The following is an 18,376-nucleotide window of genomic DNA, read 5'->3' as shown; positions in this document are numbered from 1 at the left end:
ACATATAACTAGGATGCTTACAAGGTGGCAGGCCCCACGCTGGGAGCACAGAGAGAGTCCAGACCCCGTTCTTGCTCTCAAGGCCTGAGCTTGAAGCCACAGAGGCTGAGATTCTGAGAAAGGGCAGCATTTAAGGTTCAGATGGAACAAGAGTCTTGAGTGAAGGTGTCAAGAAGGATACATCAGAAAGGCTGGAGGAGAACCTAGAGAGAGTGGGGTCTCAAGACAGAAGAGGGAGAGTCAAGAAGGGTATGGTGAAACCCCACGAGGTCCAGAAAGTGTCCCCAGCTTTAGCGGCAGAGCAGTCATCAGAGCCCTTGGTGGGAGCAGCATCAAGGGGTGTTGGGGTGAGAAGTCAGATGACAGGGTGTAGAGAAGAGTCCGAAAGGCAAGGGAGTGGAGACAGGGAGTGAGGACCCTCCCCTTGGGTGGGCAGGGAGGGGAGAGGCGGGGCCGCAGCTGGAGGTGGTAAAGCATCCTGGAGCAGGGCTGCGGTGTGGCTCAAGAGGAGGTCCCAAGGCCCAGTGGCTGGGACAAGTGATGAACAGCTGGACAAGAGGCAAGAAGCGATGCACCAGCTCTGTAACTTGTGGCCTGGGGGGACGGCGGGGGCTCAAGGAGGAGGGACAGTCTGGGGCCCTGTTGCTCAGGGTTAGGATGAGGTGGTGGTTCCAGACTGGTCCTGGGTGGGCGTGTTCAGCCCCACGTGGGCAGGGGAGGGAGGGGAGTGAGTCAGCTTCCATCTAGTCTATTGCGATTCTGTATAAGATTTCATTTGACTCACCCTTAACCAACTTTGATAATATTTTCTCAATATCTTCAAATAAATAGTGTTCCAAAAAAAAAACCCAAAACATTTCATTTAAGTTTCTGTTTTCCTTCCCTCCAACTTTTCTTAAATAGACTTTATATTTTAGAACAGTTTTGGATTTATAGAAAAATTGGGAAGATAGTACAGAGAATTCCCACATATCCTGCTCCCAGGTCCTCCTATTATTAGCATCATGTTATAACTAATGCATTATGCAGGTTTCCTTAGTTTTTATCTGATGTCCTTTTTCTGTTCTCCCATCCCATCCAGGATCCCACATGACATCTAGTTGTCGTGTTTCTTTAAGCTCCTCTTGGCTGTGACAGTTTCTCAGACTTTCACTGTTTCTGATGATTTTGACAGTTTCGAGGAGTACTGGTCAGGTGTTTTGTAGGGTGCCCCTCTACTGGAATGTGTCTGACATTTTTCTCATGATTAGACTAAGGTATGGGTTTCTGGGAGCCCTCTTTTTTAAAATTATCACCATATTTAGACATGATGTCTTAATGCCAAAAGCCGTACTGACCCACATTTGTGGATTCGGAAGGTGGCTCAGGGCTGGCTCGCATTGTCCGACCAGATCTGTACACAAAGGCTCCGGGCTCTGGTCTCGATAAACAAGGGACTTCCTTCCCTCAGAGTATGTCTTTGGGACCCAGGGGCTGATCCTCGGAGCCGTGTCCTTGCTTCTCACAGCATCCTTGTTTCTTCCCAGGGTGGGGACTACATGTGGCTGTTCTGTTCCCTGCCCTCCACCAGGTGCCAAGTGGACCCTGATGGTAGATGATGGCATGGCTGACGCTCTTCCTGCTGCTTGAAGGCCAGTGGGCGAGCCCCCCCAAGTTTGAGGGCGGCACGTGATGCAGGTGGCCCCCACTTTCTGCTGGCTCTCCCTGACTCACCCTGCAGGTTTTCCTTAGGGCTGACCGTTCTCTTCAGAGGCTGATTCATGGCGCAGTCATCCCGTTGGGAAGGATGTAAGTGGGCTGACGACATTTTCCTCTATGACACAGAGTTCACATTTGCGTTGGGGGTCAGGACTCGCTTCACCTAGGGCTCTGCCCTGGGCTCCCTGTATGACCCTGGGCAAGCGTCTTCCCCTCTGAGTGGCCGTACGGAAGGATTTAAATTTCCCAGCCATTTTGGGAGCCAGAGGAGCCCGTGGGCACAGTCAGCTGACTGTAGGTGGGGCCATGAGTGGACTTTCCCAGCTGGCCCCACCCCAGCTGACGTGACATTTCTGGTGCTGAGGCCAGACTGAACCCTCCCCTATCAAAGGTTCCTCTGCAGCCTGTTTCTCTGTGACCACAGGGCTCCTGCATCACCACCATCTGTAAGATTCTTTGGTGTCTGCTGCTCTTCTAGACAAGGGTGGGCAAGCTCTTTCTGTAAAGGGCCAGATAGTAAACGTTTTTGACTTTTTGGGTCATATGTTCTGCGTCACAACTACTCAAGTCTGCCATTAGAGCATGAAAGCAACCATGACGATTTGTAAGTGAATGGCTATGGCTCTGTTTCAATTAAACTTTATTTACAAAACCAGGTGGTGGGAGGGTTCTGCCAGTCTCTATTTCAGACCACAAGTTCCACGAGGGTGGGGCCGTGTCTTTGCCTGCTGCTTTCTTCCCAGAACCCAGCCATGTGCTTGACACCATACTTCCCTCTCACCAGCACATGGATCTATTCTTTCTCGTAGCCCACCATGTTTAGGTTCCAAGAAACTGACATGGTGAGATTTTAAAACACTTGAGAGAAATTTTTCTTCTTACTGAAAACTCTCAAAATACTTAGTCCATCTACCTGCCGTTGTGTGTGAAATCCCACCACTAGAGCTGTTCCTTTGAATTAGAATGGAAGGTTTTGACATCAACAACAGTTTGACACCGTAAGACCGATCAGTAGTCTCTCAGATCAGTTCCAAGCTTTAGGAAGCTGCCTGGGGATGGACGAGTTTTAAAGGGGGAGGAAGTGAGGGCTGGAGCCTTGGGCACTGCCCTGGAGGGCAGGCTTGGCTCAGGCACCTTGTAATGGGGGTCCTAAAATCTAGGGTGTTGTGTGGGGTGACAGGGGACCAGGGAGGGATAGTCTGAGAGCAAGGGGTTTTTGAGGAGACTCCAAGGCCTAGACAGGGGTTCGCAAACCATGGCCTGGATGATTAACTTTGTCACCAGCACAATTTTGTAGAAGGCTGCTCAGGTCTTCTGGGCCTCTCAGATGGGAAAATTTAATGATAGCCTCGGCTGGTTCTGCTCGAAGCCCTGAAACCCCAGGCCAGGCTGGCCTCTTCAGCCTGTGCCTGGGGTAGCTATTCCAGCAGCAATGTTTAGTCCACAGACCAAGGTCTGGGAGAAAATGAACCATAGCCCTCACCATCACCACATTACTGCCACCACCATCACCTACGTGGTCACCACCACCACCACCACCTTTGTTTTCACCGTTGCCATCATCACCACCATCACCACCACCACCACCACATATACCACCTCCACCATCTCTACCACCATTACCATCGCCCTCACGGCCATCATCCCCACCCCTAAAACCACCACAGTATCTATCAGCATGTTACCACCACCACCGTCACTGTGGGCCCCCTGCTGCAGAGGCCTCTCCTGTCCTGGGGTCTGAGCCTTACCTTGCCCACATAATGAGGCAGCGAGCTGTTTTTCTCTTCATCGATGTGCATCTGATTCCAGATCCAGTCTCTCTTCTGGCGCCGGTGGGTGGGCAGCATGCCGGGAGTGTCCAGTTGGGCAGAGTTAACACCTGCTGCAGCTGCCACCAGCAGGCCCGGGCAGGTACCCACGGCGGCGAGCAGCATCATGAGCATCTGCATCTTCCTGGGAGGCACTGACCTGGGGAAAGACAGGAGGCACCATCAAGGCATGGTGGTCACTGCCCTGGGGTGTGAGCAGCTCCCAGGGACAACTGGACTCTCCTTGTGTGTTCACGCCTTCATCCTTCACTCTCTGCTGATACTGCAGAGCCAACTCAGTTCCTGCCCCAGAGAGCTCCCAGTCTGGGAGGGGAAGACACACACAGAGACAACGCCTACTTAAGTGTCACATGGGCTAGTGTGGCAGCCAGCACAGGCAATAGGGGAGCCCAGAGGAGGGCCGTTGGGAAGGATTCCTGGAGGAGAGGGCTGCTGATGCTGATGGTAGCTCCCAAAGCCCTGTGCACTGGACACCCAGGTTGCCCTCATTGTACACATGAGGAAACTGAGGCACAGGGAGGTTAAAGTTCACATTGGAGCAAGTGGTGGGGCTGAGAATGGAGCCCGGGTGTCGGAGCTAAGATTCATTGAGCACACATTATTTGCCTGACACTATTCCAAGCACATTATATGTTATCTCATTGAATCCTCCCAGGAACCCTCGAGGTGGTTGTAGTTGTAACCCTCCTTTTACAGATGAGCTGAGGAACAGAGAGGTTTAGTGACATTTCTGACATCACTCAGACTGTAAGCAGCTGAGGGAGGATTTGAACCGAGTCTGCCTGGCCCCAAAGTTTGTGCTCTTCCCTACTGCTCTCTCTCATCCCAGCAGCTGCAATGGGGCGGCTTTAAAGGCTCTCCTGCACAACACTGCCCCTCTGGCCGGCCCCAGAGCCCCTGCGGCAGCCTTGGCTTTGATGCTGTCTTCAGAAGGCTCTTAGGAAACCCAAATGTCTTAACCCAGAGGGTCAGGCTCTCCCCAGACCCAGAACTCACAGCAGACGATCAGCTTAGGACCTGGCCCAAGACCAGGGCTGGGGCCCGGTGCGGGACTGAGGCTGGGCCCACAGGACTGCCTTAATCTCTGGGGCCCAGTGCAAAATGGAAACGCGGGTCCTTTAGCTCAAAGATTTTTAGGAATTTCGAGACAGAGAGAGAAGACAGGAAACCAAGCATGCGGGCCTTTAAGCACAGGGCCCTGTGTGATGGCACAGGTTGCACGCCCTTGAAGGCAGCCCTCAGGACGTGGGACCTGCCTGGACCAGGATCTGAGGTTCATCCAGAGATGGGCCCTGGCTTCATCCTGAATTCTCAGAAGAAGGATTCTCCCCACTGCCCCATGGCGGGTGGAGGCTGTGATCTTGGCTATCACAGTGCCCTCTCTGCCTTGACCCCATCATCTACCCTTGCTGGGTTCCTGTGTCACTGACCTGCGGCTCCTGGGATGGTTCAGAGGAAGAAGGTGGTTGGGAGGAAGTGGGAACCAGGGCTTCTGCCTGGAGCGAGACAAGGACCTATTGGATGCTGGATGGGAGGCCTCCTTCCTGGCTGCCTCCCCGCCCAGGGAGAGGCTGGACTCTGCCCGTCACAGGAGGTTCCTAAACTCTAGTAACATTTCTTCTGAGACACTGGCGCCGGGCTGTCTCAACAAGGGCCAAGAATGCCTGTGCTGGGCCAGCCCGGCCTCTGCGTCTGCTGATCTTAGCATCTAAGGCCCCTACCCAGTGGCCCCTGCAGTTGGCCAGGAGGAAGTTGGCTTCCAGGGTTGGGGTGGGGCAGGGTGTTGAGGAGGCCCCAGGATGCATGTGCCGTGTGCCGGGGGGAGGCTCCGGGCCTCAGTTTCTCAGTCATAAATGAGGCGGGGGAACTAGGAGAGACCTGGCGCCCCTCGAGGTAGGATGTGGAAAGGACGGCCATTGCGGGCGGGAGGAAGCCGGCGAACAAAGGCCTGGGGAGGCCGGGAGCCCTGGCCAGGAAGCTGGTCCTGACTCTGGGGAGGAGGCAGGTGTGACCCCTCCGCAGCCTTGCTGGGCCCGGGCCCGGTGGGTCGTTTCCTTCTTTGCCTAGAAAGGAACTGCAAGTGTTGGTTCTTTCTTCCTCCCTCAAGTGAGAAGTGACTCAAAAATGAAAAAGGAAAACAAACAGAAGTGAAACCGAGGCCTGAGAGAGAGAGTTCTCAGGCCTCCAGACAGGACAGAGGGAGAGCCCAGGCACTCAGCTGATGGGTATTGAGCGCCTACTGTATACCATGAAACCGGATGCGGCCTGCCCTCAGGGAGTGCACGCTGGAGTGGAAACACCAGGGAAATTAGTAAACGAGGAAAACATAAGCTAGTGATCAGGGAATTGCAATGGGGGATGCAACAGAGAGTGAGGGGGCAGCTGGCCGAGACTTCAAGGCCAGGAAAGGCCTCTCAGAGAGACGACACTTAAGCCAACATCTGAGTGTCAGCCCCGAGAATGCCAAGGGAAGGAAGGGAATTCCAGGCAGAAGGACCAGCCAGTGCAAAGGCCCTGAGGTGGAAAATGGTTAGTGTGTTTGAAGAACCAAAAGAAGGTGAGTCAGACAGAAAGGAGCAACCGGGGGTGGGGCACAAGAAGAGGTGACCAGGTCAGTGTGGCAGGCTGGTGATGGCCCCCAAAGATGCCCTCGTCCTGGAACCTGTGGATACGTTCTAATGGTGGCCCAGACCAGGTTTTGGAGGGGAGGGCCGTGGGCTATGTTTTTGAGGAACAGTTAACGGAACTTGCTGGTGAGGGGATGTGGGGGTGAGAGATGGAAAGGAATCAAGGATGGCTCCCCAGTCTTTGGCCTGAGCAGTTGGGGGCAGCAGGAAGACTAGGGTGAGTGGCGTGTTTGATGGGGAGAAAACCAGAAGATCTGTGTGACCTGGATCAGGCGGCAGTGGCCTATTAAACGTCTCTGTAGCCATGGCCAGCAGCTTCTGGAGACCCGGCCCAGAGTCTGGAGGAGAAAGCAGGGCTGGAGTAGCTTGCACACGGTCGCTGTGTGTTTGATGCTTAAACTGTGACACTAAGGAGAGCAGGTAGCTGGTGAGGAGAAGTGGCCCAGGACAGTCCCCCAGAATCTTCCCTCTTTCTCTGTCTGGTGAACTAGTCCTTCAGAGTTGAGCCCAAAGGTCCTCCTCTGGGGAGCCGACCCTGGTCCCCGCCTCCCAGCCCTGTGCATCCCTGGGCATCCTCCATTATGGCCCAGCTTGGGACCGGTCCCAGGGTTGATACCCATGTCCCACTGCTGGGCTCAAGTCACAGCTTCCTTTCCTTCCTAGAGAGTGTCTTTCCATCTTGCACTGTCTGCATCTTCCCTACTCCCCAAGGCCCAGCCACAAGTCCCAGGGGATCTTCCCTCTTTGGGCTCACACAGTGCAGGGGGACGGTTGTGCTGGCAGGCTCCGTGGTTTCCAGAACCTCAGATGCACTGCTCTGTCGCTGCTTGACGGCGCCCGGGCCACTTTACCTCTCTGAGCCTCAGTTACATCATCTGTACAATGGGAACACTGGTGTCTTCCTTTCAGGGTTGTTCTCAAGCCCTAATTAAAAAGTATTTGTTAACATGGCCAAAAAACTAACAATGATGCCAAACGCGTACGAAGCCTCGCTGACACTCTGGTTCTGCTCCACTGGGGAGTCACTTTACCATTCTTGTTCCTAAACATCCATTCATTTGGTTGGGGGATGCGCTCGTCCCCACCCTGCCAGTCCCACTCCCCCCGCACCTCCCCTGGCCTCCGCTCTGTGTCGGGGGGCTGACCCCTGACCTCTGTTCTGTGTCAGGGGGCTGACCCCTGGCCTCTGGCCCTGATTTCTGGTGCTTGGCCAGCAGGGGCTCCAGCAGGAGCTCTGAGGATGGGAGGTGAGAAGTGGGGTATTTCTTCCCTGCTGCTCTCTACTCTGGTTCGTATTTCTTGCTGTGGCTGCATCTCTCCGTGATGATAGCTCCTACTGGGCCGCCCCTCCGTGGTTCTGTCCCTCTCTGGGTTCTGGAAACACCCTGCCCTCCCCTTTGTCCCTGGGGTGGTGACAGCTTCCCACTGTTGCTGGTGTCTGCTGCATACCTCGACATCCCCTTTGTACCCTCACCCAAGCACAGAGCTCTGTAAGTATTCTCTTCATAAAGTCTCTGCATTTGAACCCCTGGGGTAACTTCTGTTTGCTGGTGGGACCACGTCTGATACAGCGAACAGGTGCACGGCTTCCTCTCTGCTGGGGCCTGCTTGGATGGGCTAGTGGTCCCAGGGCTGACAGCAGCCATCAGCCAAAGGAACGAATAACCACACTGGACTGAAATAAAGCAGAGGCCACATCACAGGCCACAGCCACATGGCTCACAGGGGACACTGACCCCTCGGTGGGCTTTGAATGGCCCCGCATGCGAAGTGTTCTCTGAATGTGCAGAAAAGCCCCTTGGATTCTATTCCCTGTCCAGCAGCAGCCCTGCTGTGAGCCCTGGAGAGAGATCCCTTGGCATACATGGGGCATCATCAAGCTCCCGCCTTCTGACTGGATTGGCGCTGCCTCCCACTTGGGCCCGTATCACCAGTGTGTCACTTGCTGGGGTCAGGGGAGAGGTCTGCGTGCTCAGCTCCTTCTCAGTGAGCAGTTACTGGAGAGGTGGGACCTTGGAGATGGGGGCCTTTGGGAGATAAGGATCACATAATCCTGTCTTCACCCCTGTGTGGGACCCTTGAGTGCCCTCCCCGGACAGCCCTTTCTTGCCTGGGACGGTGGAGGGGGGCTGAGATTCCTGAGTCCCTCATCAGCGGCACACGTTATCTCATTTAAAGCTTGCATCCTTCTACGTAGTTGTCAATAATCCCATTTTGCAGCTGAGGCTCAGAGAGGTGGAGTAAGTCATCCTGGGTCACACAGCGGTAAGGGGAGGAGCCGAACCAGGATTTCTACTTAGGCTGCCTTTCACCCCAAATAGTGCTTTTCCCATCACGCCACCCTCTCTCTACCTCTGTGGTGACATTCACGTGTAATAATAATAACCAACTGTTCTCCATGCTTAGCTTTCATAGATACCATCTCCTTCAGTTTTCACGCTATCCCCAGGACGTGGGGGTTACCATCCCCATTTCACAGAGGAAGAAACTGAGGCTCAGAGACAAACAACTCGTAAGTGGTAGATCTGGAACTCTCACCCACGTCTACCTTGTTCTAAATCCTGGGCTCCTTCTATACCCATCTCAGAGGGGCCAGAGGGACTTTTCCAACTGAAAAGCCACATTTATTTGTGTCTTTTGCCTTTTGCATTAGAAATCTGGCCACCAAAATGGGGGCCAAGGGGAAGGGTTTTTTCCAATAATTATTTCTTCTCCTGCAGCTGATGGAGAGGACGTTGGCGGGCTGTACCCACAGCTGGAAACAGAATTTCCCTTGGCTGCACCTCTGGAGGTGGGCCCCCTCCCCCCGGCCCTCCGCACAAAGTGTGTGGTCAGAGCCACGGCTGGGTTCAGACTATTTTAGCCCTTTGCCTTCCTACAAACAGGAGTCACAGCTCTTGGTTTCTCTCACCAAGTTTTGGGAGAGATGAGGCCGCTGCTTGGTGGATCTGGGGCACGACAGACGGCAGAGGGGCTGAGGGTTTTAGAAAGGGTTTTGTGCCCAGAAGATCCCAGCTGAGCAGCCCTGGGAACTTGCCCCACAACAGCCATGGGAGGATAGGGAACTCGCCAGCCCGGGTCCCTGTCATCCGGGATCTCTGACGATGCCCCATCCTTGTAGCTGTATTAGGCTTTTGGGGGCAGCTCCAAATGGACTCTTGGATGAGGGCGGGACTTCTGGGGTCAGTCTGGGAAGGTCCAGGGGGACCAAAATGAAAGGAGAGAGTATGTGGCCCAAAGCCCCTGGTGAACGGGCAGGGAGCCCAGGAGAAGGGGGAGGAGGCTCAGAGACCCCAGGGAGCGGCTGGGCTCCACGAGGCCAGGATGGGAGCTCAGGGCCTCACAGAGCTCCTGGGTCCGGGGCTGTGTCCACACTGGTTGGGACCACTGAGGTCAGAACCTAGATGCCTGGGCCAGGCCTGAGGACTGAGGGGTGGCTCCGAAGGCCCAGCCAATGGTGGGGCCTATGCCTCTGACTGCTGCTCTCCAGTTGCCCGTCTGGGTCTCAAGGTGCTTGGGGAGCCTCCAGGAGGAGCCCCCGCTTGAAGGACACTAAGCCCCGCCACGCTGGGTCACAGCCTCCTGGTCTTGCACTTGCCCTTCTCTCTCTTCTGCCTGGATTTAGGTCATTTGTCACCACTTCTCTGAAGCCCTTTCTAGAGCCCTGGGGTTACATAGTCACTCAACAAACATTTATCCAGCACCTACTATGTGCCAGGCACCAAACTACATGTGGGCTGCACCCCCGTGGGAGGGAGGGACACTAACCACTTGATAAAAACCCCACGGTTTCAAATTATGATGCTCACTTTGATGGAGGAGTAGAGGAAGCGGTAACAGGGCCGAGACGGGAGGGCCGAGACAGGAGGTCCCGGATGGGTGTGAGGGTCTCGGGCCAGGGCTGAGTCCGCCTCTCTCTGACCTGCTGTGGGGCATCAGGCGAACTCTCTTTGCTCCCTTTCTCTTCGTGGTCCCCTCTGTCACTGGGGTTTGACCTTGAAGGGGCTGCGCTCAGCTCCGTGCTCCTTAAAAGGAGGGGCTGGGGGCACAGAGGGAGCCGAGGGAAGGGAGGGGCTCGAGCTGCTCCGTTTGTGGCTAAGTTGCCCCTGGGAAGACTGGACCCCCCTGGGAGCGGCTCAGCGGGGCAGCCCGACAAATCCCCTGGGCTGGTCCTGCCCCCTACCCCTCCCTGGGCAGATCCCTGCTCAAGTCTGAGGTTTCAGGGGCTAAATCTGGGTTTGGGGGGTTATTGAGCAGGCCCAGGGGGCCTTTGGGGGTGGGTAGAGGAGGACTCCAGGTTAGGACACACAACACCCCCAAATGCCCACGCCAGTTCCTGAAGAGTCTCTGCTCCGCGTGTGGCCCCTCTGCTCCTGCCCAGCACCCCGTGTCAGCGGGACGGGCTCTGGCAGCGGAGCCCACCCCAGGCAGAGCCTCAGAGGGCAGACTGGACGCTCTGTCCCAGCCCAGCTTCCCCCAGGCTCTGGACTCCATCCCAGAGGCCCTGGGTCAGGGATTAGGGGCCGGGTGATGGGAGGAGAGGCCCAGAACATGCAGGAGGTGTGCCTGCGGGGGGTGGGGGCACTGGGACCCCCACTGCCTGTGAGGCCCCGGGCAGCCATGCCCACTGCCTCCACCCCCTCAGCCTCAGTCTAGGACAGGTTGGAGCCAGTGGTCCCCAGACTCCTTCAGGGACCCCTCACTTGTCTGCGTGATCCATGGCATTTACAGCTGGGCCTTGGCAGCCACGAGCACCGGGAGGACGAAGGGTGAGGCCCTGGGAGCCTCGGGGTTGGGGTGTGTTGGGGGTGGGGCTGGGCAGCTCCGAGCTGGCCCCTTGGGACTTTCTCCTGGTTCGCGGCTCAGTTCACTCCTGGGACCTGCTCCTGTGAGTCCCAGACCTCATGCTCTCCCCTCGGGGTTCTGCCAACAGCCTCCCTATCTCGACTCCCCCTAGAGCTGACCACACTGTCCCCCTGCTGACCTTCCTCCCTGGCTCCCCACCCTGCAGGACGAAGTCTAGCTCCAGCGCCAGCACGGACAGCCCAGCACGGTGTGTCCCTGCCCCACCCTTCCGACTCTCCTCAGCCCCATCTCCATGCCCCTTCCAGCCACGAGGAGAACTAGGCGTTTCTGGAACACACAGTGCTCTTCTTCTCTCCAGCAGGCTTTTTGCACAGGCTGTTCCCTCTGCCCAGAATACCCTTCCTTGCTGTGTCCCCTGAGTGAACGCCCTACTTCTTTTCAAGCCCCAGGCCGCCTCCCCCACGAGGCCTTCTGATTGACACCTGGCCCTGGGCCAGCTCTGTCCCTGGCCCGAGCACATGTGACCAGGCAGGTTCTGGGTCTGCCCAGCATCCAGCTCATGAACTCGAGGCCCCTGACTTGAGGTGTCAGGGTCCCCACTGCTGCCTGTCAGCTGGCCACCGTCTCCAGCTCCGGTCTTGTTGCTGCTTCCCTCCTCACTCACAGGATTGAAAACAAATCTGCATATTTGCAGACAACCCTGTGGGGGGTCAGAGCAGGTACAATAGTTGGAATAACTCAGAGAAGCTTGTCCTTGTCCCCAATAGCATCTCTAATGGCCTGTCCCATTGTCAGACACACCACCATTAGGATTTTGTCCTTTGAGGACAAGATTACCCTTCTTACAGGTCCCCGATGAACACACACCTACCCTGTGCCAGGGGCCTCGGAGGGTAGGGCTCGCAAAATGGAGCGAATGGCTGTGATTTGAAACAAATGTGTGCTGTGTTGGGGTCTCTGGGCTCCAGGATCATCCAGTCTGTTCCCGTCTCTTACTAGGGCAACTCCGAGTTCAAGGAGAGAACACCACCCTGGACTTTTCCAGCCTCCCCTGGGTTTCCTGACTCTGCCAGGGGCTATGAGGCAGTCGGGGGGACAACAGAATGAACCCCACACACCTGCCTGTTTGGATCTGCCCAGCTGCATAGGAGCTGTGTGGCCTTAGGCCTGTCCCTTGCCCTCTCTGAGCCCCAGCTTCCTCACCAATGGTAGCTGCCTTCCTAGTCAGAAGGATTAAGTGAGATCATAGGGGTGAAGCCTGACACACACTAGGTGCTCAGTAAGTATGCGGGTGTCTTGACCCACATCTACTCACCCCTGTCAGCCGGGTGGCTGTGGGCTCGACTAGCCGACTCACACCTGACCTCATTTCCTGGTTCTGTCCTGGGCCCACCTCCTGCTCTCCTCTCTTCCTTTCCAGAAGGAAATCTCATTCACCGCCTGCCTGGCCTGGCCCCATGGGCCCTGCTTCCTCCTCCTCCTCGTATCTGCACCCGCCAGGATCTGACTGTTACGCTGTGGCCCAAGACAGTCAATCTGGAGGTCCCTGAATGAGGCCCGTTTCCTGCCCTGGAGAGCTGAGAAGACTGAGGCTCAGAGAGCAGAGGGGCTACTCAAGACCTCCCAGCATCCTCTGGGGCTTCTGCTCTTCCTCCAGGAAGCCTTCCATGATTTTTCCACCCAGCATCAGCTTGGATCTGGTTGTCCAAGGATGGGCTTTTCAGCACCTCTCCAGCCAGATGCCAAGCTCCTGAGGGCAAGACTTGTCTCCTAGAACATTCCTTTCCCAGGGTCACTGGGCTCCTGGCTTGTCCTGGTGCCTCTTCTGTGGCTTGAACTGTCAGGTTCAATCCTCCTCTACTTATCCCCTCTCCGATCTTCGCTATGGAGTGTGGTGGGGGCTGTGGGGTCAGAGGGGCTGGCCTCACCCATATCCTGCTTCTACCTCCTACTAACTGTGTGACCTTGGACTGGCTGCTCAGCCTCTCTGGGCCTCTGTGGTCCCATCTGTCAAATGGGAATTCTTTGAGTGGCTTCAAGGCTGCTGTGGGGGTGCAGAGTGGGGACAGATGTAGCAGGGATGGGTCCACATGGGCAAGGGGCCCAAGATTTTTCCTCAGCTGGTGGCCACTGTGTCCACCTTGTGTCCCCGAGGCAGCGGCAGAGCCGTGAGTCATCCAGCCTTGGGAGAAAATAAGCACAGCCCCCCGGCTTCCTGCCCCCACGTCCGGCCCTTGTTCAGCAGCACAATCGCTCAGGTCGAGGCTGAGGGCGGGCAGCTTAACCTCTTCAAGGCCGGTGGCCGCGTCCCCTGCGCCCAGGGTGCCGTAAGCTGGAACTGGCACGGCCGCCTGGGGCTCAGCAGCTCCTGGGCCCCTTAGAGGCCACCTGCTGCCCTCCAGGTGCGGCCCAAAGATGGCTGGACTCAGGCTGGACAGCGGACAGCCCCACTGGTCCCCATCGCCTGGAGATGAACCAGAGCTCCGGGCCTGGCCCTCAGGGCCTGCAGCATCCCTCGCCCTCCGGGTGCTCCTTGCTCTGAAAACCCCTCCGGCTGCAGCCTCCCCAAAACCTCCGAGCCGCCCAGGCCTCCTGCCTCCCCTGCAATGCCCTTCTCCCGTGTCAGGATCCTAGCTGCCCACCACCCACGGCAGAAAGGTCCATGGTGGGGGCGGGGGAGGCGGGTAGAGAATGAGCATAGTGCTTGTTGCAGAGTAGCTGCCCAGGGTGCTTACTGGAGGAAGAGCTGAGTCGACAGCCCGTCCCTTGCACCCCATCCCTTTCACTAGCTGGGGACTGGCCTCCCTCAGGGCTCAAAACCGTTCTGACATTCACAGCCACAGTCAGCTCTGGGGCAGCAAATAAATTGAGCCGTGATTTCTTGAAGGTTCCCCTACTATGAGCTGTTCCTGGCGCCAGGTGTGTATATTGCTTCTTTCAACTGACTCCTGAAAAGACCGTTTCCTCCATTTCACAGACAAGAAAGCTGAGACGGGGAGAGCTGCGTGGTGCTGGAAGGAGCCGGGGCTGCGGGCGCGAGCTCTAGTTCCAGTTCCCACTCCAGCTCTAACATCTCTGGAGCTCGGTGGCCTCCATGGAGGGGGGGAAAGGATGGGCTCACTCATGGGGCTGTTAGTAGGAGAACATAATGAGCCCCGTTCCTTGAGAGGCTTCTGTGCGCATCATCTCCAGTTCCCACGAGGAACCGCAGAAAGAATTGCTGTCTCCACTGTTCAGACAAGCAAATTGAGGTTCAGAGACGTTGGGCAGTTTTCCCAAAGTCACACAGGAAGTGAGTGGTACAGCTGGGATCTGCGCCCAAGACCACTGTCTCCAGGCTGGGCTCTCACCCTGTGCTGCCTGCCTTCAAGATTCTTTGGGGCGATTTCCCTAAAATATGAGGGCTGCCGGGTCCCTTGGGCCCAGCCTTTGGTTATCTGGGTGTTGGGGGGATGGGTGAGCCGCTTTCCTGCACGCAGCTCCCACAGCTGGGGACCAGCCCCCACAGCATCTGGGGCTGGGCAGGGTGGGGAAGGGATTCCCATAGGCAGGACCTCTAGTGCCTGGAGTTACGCCTCAGCTTGCTACTCCAGAAGTGGGGGCGCTGGCTGGTAGTGAGGGCCCGAGGCTCAGAGCTCCTCTTCCTGGGCTTCTCTTCCAATCCCTGGGGAGGGCCTGATGCCAGGCCTTGGTTAATCCTTTCCTGTGGGGGAAGGGGCACCAAGGGGGAGCCTAGGTCTGGGTGTCAGTCCCCTGTGGGTGGTGTGCTGGGCAACTTGGGCAGAATCCTACCTTCTCTGAGCCTGGCACCAGTGGAAGCCTGTGGGCCCTCAAGTCACATCGAGTTGCGGAGTCTACATGTGGGAGAGCTGAGCCCTCACGCCCTCCCTCAGCCCTGAGAACACCTGCTCGTGACCATGGGTGGCCCTTCCCAGCCCTGCTCTGAGCCAGGAGGAGACCCAGTCTGCCCCAAGGAGTGGCTCTTCCTGGGACCCCCAACGACGCCATTCTAAGATGCAGAAGCTGAGGACCCTCTGGTCTTGGGCACATGGCGATGGGTCTGGGGTAGCGCGCGGTGCGGGGAGCCCTCACTCACCGTGCCCGTTGGCTGAGAGGTGTCTCCGTTTGTCCGTCTGTCTGTCCGTCTCTCCGGGGCCGAGCACGCTGGGGAGCTCTGCGGAGCTCAGCAGCCAACAGCCTCTCGAGGGGAGCCACACCCGGCCTGCAAGGGAGGCCTGGCCGCCGCCCCTTCAGGTTTTCCAGCTGGCCCCGGCCCATTTCCCCCAGGATGGCTTCCTGTTATTGTTCCTTTGTGAGGGCCGGGCTGGCCGCAGACAGGCAGGCCCCGTGGTGGGCGGCCACCTCGGCCCAGCCGGGCTGACCCCATGGAGGCCTAGCCCTGCCCCAGCCTGGGATGCTCAACTGGGACCCCAACCCCGGGCCTCAGCTCTGGGCCTCCGATCCCAGCACCTGCCTAGGGCCTTAGTTCACCCTCCTTGTAACCCCGAGGGCAGGTGTCATCACGTCCATTTTATAGCTCGGGACACAGACTCAGCAAGTTTAGGTTGTGTGTCCACCCGGCTGGGGCGTAGCAGCGCCAGAAATCCAGCCTGGGTCAGCCCAGGCTGAGAGTCAGATTCTCCCGGGTGACCCCATGGCACGTGAGGTGGGGGCAGACTTTGCAGGGGATGCTTCAGGGGCCTCAGAGGTGGAGTGGGTGGGAGACGAGTCGCAGACCGCCACTCTTGGCTCTGTGAGCCGGATCCACTTTCCGGTGGGCGTGGGCATGGGTTCCAGCTCTAAGGCGCCAGACTGGGTTTGTGGGGGTCGTTGGGTTTAGGAACGGCAGGCAGCGTCAAGTGCCCTGGCTCTGCTTCTGATGTGACTGTGGGCCCATCATGTCCCCCCCCGAGCCTCAGTTTCCTCATCTGTAAAATGGGAATAATTGTAGCCCGAACCCCATATGGCTGCTGTGATCATCTAGAGTCGAAGAGGGGCGTGGAAGGTGGTGAAGCTGAAGGCCGGATCGGAAGCTGTCAGAACCAAGAAGCTGGGGGGAGGGGCTCAGTTTCCGTTAATTTGAGAGTTAGGAGGAACTTTTACAAATTGCCGACCCCAGAGCCCCACCCAGGGCAGCTGATTTGGAATCTCCCAGGGCAGGCTGGGGGAATCCGTCCTTTGACTAGTTGCCCCTGTTTTTCCGGGGGTGGATGAATGGTCGGGAAGTCCCGATCTTGTTCCATCATGCAGCTGAGCAGAGACCTGAGCGGGAGAGGGCTTGCCCAGGGCACTCAGGACGTCAGCGGACACTGGAATGGAGATGGGGAGTGCGTGGAAGAATATTTTTTTGGGGGGAGAGAAAAAGATTTCCCTGTTTTGGGCATATTGAGTTTGAGATGGCTCTTAGACACCCAAATGGCGATGTCAGATTGGCAGCTGGAGACAGGCATGGATACAGCTGGAGACAGGCGTGGGTACAGGTGGAGACAGGTGTGGATACAGCTGGAGACAGGGGTGGAGACAGGTGGAGACAGACATGGGTACAGGTGGAGACAGGCGTGGGTACAGGTGGAGACAGGAGTGGATACAGGTGGAGACAGGAGTGGATACAGGTGGAGACAGGGGTGGGTACTGGTGGAGACAGGGGTGGAGACAGGTGGAGACAGGGGTGGGTACAGGTGGAGATAGGGGTGGGTACTGGTGGAGACAGGCATGGATACAGGTGGAGACAGCGGTGGGTACAGGTGGAGACAGGGGTGGATACAGGTGGAGACAGGGGTGGGTACTGGTGGAGACAGGGGTGGGTACAGGTGGAGACAGGGGTGGGTACTGGTGGAGACAGGCATGGATACAGGTGGAGACAGGGGTGGAGACAGGTGGAGACAGGAGTGGATACAGGTGGAGACAGGGGTGGGTACTGGTGGAGACAGGGGTGGAGACAGGTGGAGACAGGGGTGGGTACAGGTGGAGACAGCGGTGGAGACAGGTGGAGACAGGAGTGGATACAGGTGGAGACAGGGGTGGAGACAGGTGGAGACAGGGGTGGAGACAGGTGGAGACAGGAGTGGATACAGGTGGAGACAGGGGTGGAGACAGGTGGAGACAGGAGTGGATACAGGTGGAGACAGGGGTGGGTACAGGTGGAGACAGGGGTGGGTACTGGTGGAGACAGGGGTGGAGACAGGTGGAGACAGGGGTGGGTACAGGTGGAGACAGGGGTGGAGACAGGTGGAGACAGGAGTGGATACTGGTGGAAACGGGTGGATACAGGTGGAGACAGGGGTGGGTACAGGTGGAGACAGGGGTGGATACAGGTGGAGATGGGGTGGGTACAGTTGGAGATGGGGTAGATACTGGTGGAGACAGGGGTGGGTACAGGTGGAGATGGGTGGCCTGGAGATGAGGTTTGAAAGCTGGGGGGATCTTAGGGCTGGCACCTGAGGCCATAGGAGTGGATAAGTTTACAGGGAGGGAGGCCCCCGGGCCTCCAGGATTTGCAGATCTGTTAGAAGAGGGCCCAGCGAGGAAGGAGGGAAGCTGGGAGAGGGCAGGGCTGTGGAGCCAGGTTAGGACAGTGGGGTGTCAGCCGGGTCATCCTGGGAAAAGTGAGGGCTGAGTGTCGACTGCTAGATTTGGAAGACGGAGGCGATAGATGGCTGCGACCAGAGCAGATCACGCGGCGAGGCGTGGATGAGACGGATTAGAGGGGCTGGAGCCGGGGATGAGGGAGTGGGGGCTCCGCGGTCACAGCTCCTCCAAGACTTGCAGTGACGGGGGCAGAGAAATGGGAGGCTTTTTGTCTGTTTAAAGCTATGGTGGCATGTTGTGTGCTGAGGGGGCGTCCAGCAGACCGGAAGCCAGATGATGCTGGAGTAGGAAGAGGGAACCTCTGGCAGGAGAGCAGTCCTGGGGCAGCCTGAGTGGGACCCAGCACATTCCATCACCCTTTGTGGAATGAGCAAACAAAGGCTCAGACTTCCCTTCTCCGACAGGATTAACTCTGCCTTCTCCTGCCAGAGGGTGGGGGTGGCCACTGAGGAGCCGGGACAGGCCCGCACTCCGTCGCTGATGCCCCAGCCCCATTCCCCCTCCTCCCTGCCTGTGCCGACAGCCTGCCCTGGTGGTCTACGTGCCCACAGGGCCGGGCCCAGCTGGGCATTGCTTCCTGCTGGGTCTCAGACTGGGCGCAGGTGGCAGACGGTGCAGGGTCTGTCCTGGCACCATCTGCCAGCTCCCTTTGTCCTCCCCATCCGTGAGGAAGTTGACTGCCCTGAAGCCCGCTGTTCCTGTCGTCTGTAAACAAGGGAATGGTGTCCAGATACGTGCCCCTGGAGCGGGGATGGGCTCGCCACACAGAGGTAGTCTAGGCCACGGGAGGGGGGGCTAGCGCCCCTCGGGGCTCCCTGAGGATCT

General features: G+C 57.5%; 1 protein-coding gene across 1 annotated transcript in view; it reads right to left on the bottom strand.

Moving 5' to 3' along the window:
* Positions 1-15,682, bottom strand: part of CDH5 (cadherin 5) — a 34,349-nt gene extending 18,667 nt beyond the window's left edge. Inside the window, exons 1-2 of the mRNA XM_001495895.6 lie at positions 15,060-15,682; positions 3,450-3,669 (exon numbers count right to left, since the gene is read on the bottom strand). Coding sequence (XP_001495945.3) covers positions 3,450-3,669; positions 15,060-15,241 — 402 coding nt within the window. The 5' untranslated portion in view covers positions 15,242-15,682. The remainder of the gene's footprint in view (positions 1-3,449; positions 3,670-15,059) is intronic.
* Between the last annotated feature and the right edge of the window lie 2,694 nt (positions 15,683-18,376).

This window comes from Equus caballus, chromosome 3, assembly GCF_041296265.1.
Source record: "Equus caballus isolate H_3958 breed thoroughbred chromosome 3, TB-T2T, whole genome shotgun sequence".
NCBI classification, from domain to species: domain Eukaryota; kingdom Metazoa; phylum Chordata; class Mammalia; order Perissodactyla; family Equidae; genus Equus; species Equus caballus.
The sequence above is the reverse complement of the archived record's forward strand: the minus strand, read 5'-3'. Positions and strand labels throughout refer to the sequence as shown.